Here is a 7,646-nt window from a genome sequence, read left to right on the forward strand (position 1 = left end):
AGTATACTTCTGAATACAAGATGTAAGATGCAGAATATAGTTTGCTATGTCTTTCCCAATGGTCGATTGTTTTTGAACTATCTAATTGTGTTTCTTTATAATTGGGAAGGTCAAGCAAATTGTTATGCCGGGAGCTAGCGGAGGAATAAGCAATACTCCCACCAATTACTTGGTCAAATCATACAAAAATAGTTGTAATGTAGCTAGATAATCACACACAAGCGGCATATTTTTTTAATGTCTTATGCAACTTTTGAATATTACTATGTTTGCAACACATGCAATGACGAGGGACACATTATTTTTTAACTGGTATTCTTATCTGCAACTTTCATGAAAATAAAATTAAGTCTTTAGTTGGTTCTACTCCGTACTTTTTAACCGTTGTTCACTGGTCTTTTCGTCCATTAATTTGTTGGCATGGTCAACTCGGCATCAAAATGGAAAATTTGTGTTGTCTGTCGAGATCTCCACCCTCAGTCACAGTAACTCACATTGGATTTGACGCTGGTGCCATCTGGTTGTAATGACTGTGATGATATTTTAATATAAGTGCAATATTTTTCCTTCCCGATAAGTGTCACATGTATGTCACAAACACATGACAATTTCAAACAGTTTTGATGGCAAGTTTAGTGACGTGAGGATGACAACTTTTTTTTCGGATGACAAATTTTAGTTTATCTTTTGGTTTTTCTAATGACAACTTTAGTTGTAAAAACGTCAGGGCGGAGTGCTTCGTGCTATAAGTGTGGCACTTATTATTTGAGAAAAAAAAGGGAAACAGGGGAGAGGAGGGACATTATTTTCCGGAGAGGAAAGTATCGTTTCCCCCCTCAAATCCTTTATGATGGATCAAATCCCCCCTCAAGTCTAAAACCGGATTAATCACCCCCTCAAATCTGTAATACCGGATCAATCAGGCCCCGAGCGGTTTTGAACAAGATTTTAGGTGGTTTTGATAGGAACTGCAATATTTCTAACTTGTCGGCGTCGCCGACGACGTGGAAATTTTCTAGGATCTCGGCACCGGCGACGTGCTCCCCCGACCGACCCCTTATTCTAGGGGAATCTGGCTCAGAAGGATCGCTGACGCGGACTTCGGCTCGACGCACATGTTCAGGAGGCGAGCTCCCCGAGGAGGAAGACAGCCATATGCAAAACCTGCGCGCTGACAGAGTTGAAGAGGACCTCCACGAAGCCATTGATCAGGGCGGCCGCCTCGCGCCAGAGTCGCCCGATCCTGCAGGCGCATGTTTTATGCATGCTTGATGACCAGGCAATCTGAACCAGTTACATATGCAGTGCAGACATGATCAATCAGTCTAATTTCCTGATTATGCAACTCACATTGGGCAGCACAGCACGGGATAGGATTCCCAACATTCTTCTCAAGTAACCTGACAGTCTTAACATGTGTACATACTTCAGTCCAATCCACAAGCGATTGCAGCACACCCACCAATTCAGGTCCTATTAAAAAAATCAGTTCAACTAGATTCCCAGCACAAGTGATTTCTTCAGATTAACACACATGCTCGTGCACCAGTTGTTTGGACAGGGCTACCATTGTCACGGACGAGGACTTGGAAGACGCAACCTGAACCGGCTATGGAGGTTGTGCACGGCGATCCAATTGGAGGAGCATGATATGGCTCACACTGGCGGACGACTATGCTGCGGTTGACCCCGATATGGCTCACACCGGCCGTCTACTTCCTCACCAACACGCAAGCGCAGACCATGTTCGTGCAGCAGGGCACGAAGACGGACTCCCACATCACGGGCAGCGCCGCCGACGTCCATCGAGACGGTGCTCGTCGCCACCTGCGTCACGATCATAACAGGGTCGTCGCATCATCCGTGGCGTTCGCGCCGCTGCGGCTCATGGGGATCGGGCACGCGACGGCGACTGGCACAGTGGCCACCATGGCCGCGTGCGCCGAGACGCGCAGGCTGCAGATGGCGGCACAAATGGGCATAGCGTGGCTACTGCTGCAGTACGTCATGATGGACACGTGGAGAATGAGCTGGTAGCAAAGTCCTCGACGGGCTCGCTCGCCGCCACCCGACAAGTTCGAAATCGTGCGATTCTTCTCCAAAACCACCTAAAATCCTGCTCAAAACCACTCAGGGCCTGATTGATCCGGTATTACAGATTTGAGGGGGTGATTAATCCGGTTTTAGACTTGAGGGGGGATTTGATCCATCATGAAGGATTTGAGGGGGGAAAGGATACTTTCCTCTTTTCCGGAAACTTCAGTTTGTATCTTTTTTGGGCTTGAGTGGACTGAGAACGCATACACACCCAACAGACAGGTTCACTCGGCCTGCTCAAGCCCTCCTGCTTCTCTCTTCCACAGGCTATTTTCTCTCCCTCAATCGACGACGTTTGATTCCGACGGCCTCCGCTAGACGAGAAGGTTGAGAGGGTTCCGGTTGTGAGCGAGGAGGTAGGGCTTGAGGTGGAGGGAGGGATGAACAGAGCGGTGGAGGCGGATGCGTGCGGCTACAGCTGGAGGTCGATACTTTCGGTGTGGTGATCGCGGCGAAGGAGCGACGCCCCGCCCAGTTGCCGCGGCGGACCGCCGGCCGCCGTCCACCACAGAGCGAGACCTCAGTGAGGCAGTGAAGTACGGGGGTTCTGCTCGAGCTCCATCACAGCGGTGTCAGCGTGTGGAAGGCGGCGATAGCAGAATGGCCAGTTTCCGTCTCACTGGTCTGGAGGCACGCAAGGTGTTTGCTAGAATGCTTAGCAGCGGGGCAGGTGGCAGTGATGCCGCTGTGGAGGCTTTCGACCCCGCCAAACGCCTCTGCAAGCTCATCATCTCCTGCCGGCAGGCCTCGGGGCTTGAGATCGAGCTCGACCACAGCGACCTCCGAGTCACCCCGGATGTCGCCGAGCGCGTCCTGGAGCGCCTCGACAACGCTGGCATGCTCGCGTATCGCTTCTTCGAGTGGGCGCGCAAGCAGAGGCGTGGTGGCTGCGCCCACACCGTCCGCTCCTTCCACACGGTGGTCGCGTCCCTCGCCAAGATCCGCCAGTACCAGCTCATGTGGGACGTCGTTGCCATAATGCGCCGGCAGGGCGTGGTCAATGTCGAGACGTTTGGCATCATAATGCGGAAGTACGCACGGGCGCAGAAGGTCGATGAAGCTGTTTACACGTTCAATGTCATGGAGAAGTACGGCGTTGTGCCTAACCTCGCCGCTTTCAACAGCCTGCTCTGTGCGCTGTGCAAGTCCAAGAATGTGCGCAAGGCGCAGGAGATCTTTGAACAGATGAATGGCCGGTTCAGCCCTGATGCCAAGACCTATAGCATCTTGCTTGAGGGTTGGGGGAGAGCGCCTAATCTCCCAAAGATGCGAGAGGTCTACAGTGAGATGCTTGATGCAGGCTGCCAGCCTGACATAGTCACATATGGCATCATGGTTGATTCCCTCTGCAAGACAGGCCGTGTTGAGGAAGCTGTCTTTGTGGTGCAGGACATGAGCTCCAGGGGCTGCCAACCAACAACCTTCATATACAGTGTGCTCGTGCATACATACGGCGTTGAAATGAGGATCGAGGATGCTGTTGCAACATTTTTGGATATGCAGAAGGACGGGATCGTGCCAGATGTTGTGGTTTATAATGCACTTGTCACTGCCTTCTGCAAAGTGAAAAAATTTGACAATGCATTTAGAGTCATGGATGACATGGAAGGCCATGGAATCACCCCAAACTCAAGGACCTGGAACATCATCCTTAACAAGATGATTAGCCTTGGAAAGGATGAAGAAGCATACAGGGTCTTCCGCCGTATGATAAAGCGCTGCCAACCAGATTCTGATACATACACCATGATGATAAAGATGTTCTGTGAGAATGACAGGTTAGAGATGGCACTGAAGGTATGGAAATATATGAGGTTGAAGCAGTTTCTGCCGAGCATGCACACGTTCTCTGTGCTGATCAATGGGCTGTGTGACAAGGGTGAGGTTAGCCAAGCTTGTGTTCTGCTTGAAGATATGATAGAGAAGGGCATTAGACCCCCTGGTTCAACATTTGGCAAGCTGAGGCAGCTCCTTCTGAAGGAAGGAAGGAAGGATGTGCTTGAATTTCTCGTTGATAAAATGAAGATTCTGATACAGGAACCTTTGTTTGATTGACCATTCATTATGTTCCAATGGTACTACTGCTCAATCCTACAGCTGCCACCCATGGCTCATTTGAAATAATAATTTCAGGTTTACTTTTGCTATTGCTTGTGGGATTTCTGTTATTGTTTGTCGAGCATGATTGTTCTCTTTTTATTAAGGCCATGGTGTTAATCTATGTTTGGAAGAAACACTTTCCATCTTCCGGTCTCAATTGTCAGGATAATCCAAATGATAGTCAATTGTGCGATAATAGTTTAGGTTCATACAATTTGTAATTTCCAACTACAGTTACTTCGTAAGTACCACATCATTGTGCTATCAACCAAACTGGATACAGTTTTATATGGTGCACGATGAAATCTCTTCTTCAGACTGCCTAAAAACTATTGTTGTCTTGTGTCATAATTCATAGGTAAAGGTAAAATCCAATTATAAGAAAATAAAGCCATTGACAAGAGGCATAGAGGTTTCCTTGGAAAGGTCAAGAAAAAGCCAACAGTGGCAAGCAAACCCAAATCTTGAAGCTTTGATGGGCTCTGCACATCAGATGGCTATGGCTGTAAAAATCAGATGCCTCAAGACCCTGGGCTGAATTTCGCGCAGTGCTCAAGCGCTTTTTGGGGTAGCAGCGGAATCCATCATGGGCAACGGGAGGCAAGAAAATTCTGGTCTGACCGGTGATTGCAAGGCAGAACAATCACTGAGTTGGCTCCTAACTTGATCAAGTTGATCTCCATAAGAGTTGTTAAACATCGAACTGTTGCTCAAGCCCTGAACAGCCAAGGCTGGGTAACTGACATCAGAGGAGCCCTAACGGCACAAGTGAATTATTGACTATCTTCAGATTCGGGACATGGTTGATAATCTGGTCTTACATCAGAAAGTTCCTGATCAGCAGTGGTGGCGTTTCACTCGGTCAGGTTCCTACATCAGTACATATGCATATCACACTTTCTTCATTGGAACCATCAAGTTCGCACCTTGGAAACAAATCTGGAAAAGCTGGGCTCCCCTGCACTGCAAATTTTCATTTCGTTAGTTGTAAACAGCCGGTGTTGGACAGCTGACCGACTTGCGAAGCGCGGCCATCCCCATCCAGTTGCTTGTCCCCTCTGTGATCAGGCTGAGGAAACAATCCAGCACACCATCATCTCATGTGTGTTTGCTCGGCAGGTCTGGACACTAATTTTCCAAAGGTTGGGCCTGATTGCTATGGTCCCTCAACCTACTGTTGCTCGGTTCTCTGCTTGGTGGAGCAATATTATCAGTAGGGTTCCAAATGTGCTGAGAGAAGGCATCAACTCCCTGATCATTTTAATACCTTGGGAGCTTCGGAAGCACCGAAATGATTGTGTTTCAAGGGGCAAACCCAAGTGTTCAGGTGGTTTTGCAAACAGTGGATGAGAGTGGTTTATGGTGTCTGGATGGAATCTCTGCTTCATAAGCTCCTCATTTGGTCGCTCTCCCTGGACTCTTATTATTGGGGAGGTGGCCTGGTCGTGGTCGTTTAAAGTTCATATTGTGGCGTGTTTGTAGTCCTGTTGTGTGTGTGCTGGGTGTGTTTTTATGAGTAGTCTCTTTGGCCTCTCCTCTGTACTGTTTTTTCTCTCTTAACGAAATGACATGCATCTCTCATGCGTTGTTCTAGAAAAATAGAAAAACATCTTCGACTGAATGAAAGCACTTGATGACACGATTGAAAGGTCACTTTCATCATGGTTTGTTCACTTTCACGGCTATTTACCGTGTGCTTCCATTTGGTTTAACCTTTTCCTTAGGTGCAGATCCTTTGTAGGTTGCTGTTCTGTAGGAGCTGATGAAACGTCCATGGTGGCTTGACACTATCGACACGCAGGTGTTGCATCTAGGTACCTACTTCACCGATTATTCGCTTTCACTTTGCAGTTACTACTTTTTTTTATTCCAAAGGTTGTTTAGAACCAATGGATAATACTATTTTTTGCTCTATATGACTGATCAAAGGGACACCAAAACCTCGCGAGAAAAAAAATCATACTAAATTCTTGGAGAAAACGTAAAATAATTGAAGGATGTAGAGAGACAGTAATTTTTCACTTTTATACATTTCTGTTTTTTTTTTGCAGAGGTTGATATTGGGTTGTGCATTCGCCGGCATATTGTTGTATGGCTGCCTTTTTTTAGACAAACAGGGAGGTGTAAAACTATTGCTGATATGTGGGATGGATCACAACTGAAGCTAACATTTAGGAGGAACTTTGATGATTGGCTCATGGAGCTGTGGTGCCAGCTGAAGGAGATTGCTAGCAGTGTTACATACTCTGATGGCACAGACTCTTTGGTATGGCAGTTGGAGAGTAATGGTAATTATTCCACTAGCTCCCTGTACCATGTTATCAACTTGGGGGGTACAGCCAGTTCATATACCTGCAGTCTGGAAACTCAAGGTCCCTCCAAAAATCCATTTCTTCCTCTGGTTGTTCTCTCATAACAAGCTGATGACTAGGGATAACTTGAGGAAAAGACACATAATTAAGCCTCTTGAGTGTGTCTTCTGTTGTGAGCATGAAACTGTCTATCATCCTTCTCAATGTGCTTGAATGCATCAGTGTTCATCCCGAGAGATTAATAGCTTACACATGTAGTTCAATTACTAGTCGGGTTCTGAACAAGTTCAGCTTCAAAGCACTCATCTTGTATCCTCCTCTTTTGCTACTTATAAAATAGTGGGACCTATTTTCTCCAGTTCATGCAACGTGTTTGTGTTTGTTTGACTTGGAAGTTTGTGTATACTTTATGTACTGAATCTCCGGTATGCCATCTTTAAGTTTACATTGCTGAACTGAAGAATATGATACTACCGTTTTTGTTTACAATTTCCGGAAGAGACGCTTGAAGTTCAGCAAGTTTCGGTTTGTATTCAAAGTACTGCTTAAGATTAATAAAAAAACATTATTTTTATTTACAGTGTACTGAACTTCTGTCTTCGGGCAAGGGATCATTGCATTGGAACTTTACATGCGTGAAGGATAGTACTATGCTTCGTCTGACAAGCTCCTACAACTTGGTGTCTAAAAAAATAGTCGTGGTTTGCAAAATGGAAACAAGGATTATCCTGGACTGCAAGTATATTTGAACAACTCATATTGTAGGCGTATATAGACTGAACATTCTCAGGAGGTGGGAAGACAAAGAGGAGTACCGACGGGTGGCCCCGGTACGGGACGACGATGGCCCGATGCGGATCGCGGACGGACGGGGAGGACGCAACGGCAACGGCAACGGCGAACGTATTAAATTCCGCGCCGTGATAGGAGACGAGACGAGACGAGACGGGAGTACGGGTTTTCCGTGGTACCATCATCCCCTGTGCTGTGCTGGGCTGCTCTTGCCGCCGCCCCACCACGACATGCCCCCGTCCCGAGCAGTAAAGTAGTAGTACGTCGGTCTGCTCGCCGCACCGCTCACAACAAACACGCACCTCGAGGCAGCAGGGGCGTTGGGAGGAGCTGCTCAGTAGTGCC

General features: G+C 47.3%; 1 protein-coding gene across 2 annotated transcripts; it reads left to right on the forward strand.

Moving 5' to 3' along the window:
- The first annotated feature begins 2,309 nt into the window (after window positions 1–2,309).
- LOC123113404 (pentatricopeptide repeat-containing protein At1g77360, mitochondrial) lies at window positions 2,310–6,871 on the forward strand. 2 transcript variants are annotated; one of them, XR_006456014.1, is made up of 3 exons: window positions 2,310–4,172; window positions 4,556–6,011; window positions 6,249–6,869. XR_006456014.1 is itself a non-coding variant. In XM_044534628.1 (2 exons), exon 1 carries the CDS (start codon window positions 2,500–2,502, stop codon window positions 4,150–4,152), a length of 1,653 nt encoding a protein of 550 aa, XP_044390563.1. In that variant the 5' UTR covers window positions 2,310–2,499; the 3' UTR covers window positions 4,153–4,172; window positions 4,556–6,871. The 2 variants fall into 2 exon arrangements, 1 of the variants encoding a protein (XP_044390563.1); XM_044534628.1 differs by having other exon boundaries at window positions 4,556–6,871.
- Window positions 6,872–7,646: the final 775 nt, after the last annotated feature.

The sequence above is a fragment of the Triticum aestivum genome, chromosome 5B (assembly GCF_018294505.1).
Source record: "Triticum aestivum cultivar Chinese Spring chromosome 5B, IWGSC CS RefSeq v2.1, whole genome shotgun sequence".
NCBI classification, from domain to species: Eukaryota; Viridiplantae; Streptophyta; class Magnoliopsida; order Poales; family Poaceae; genus Triticum; species Triticum aestivum.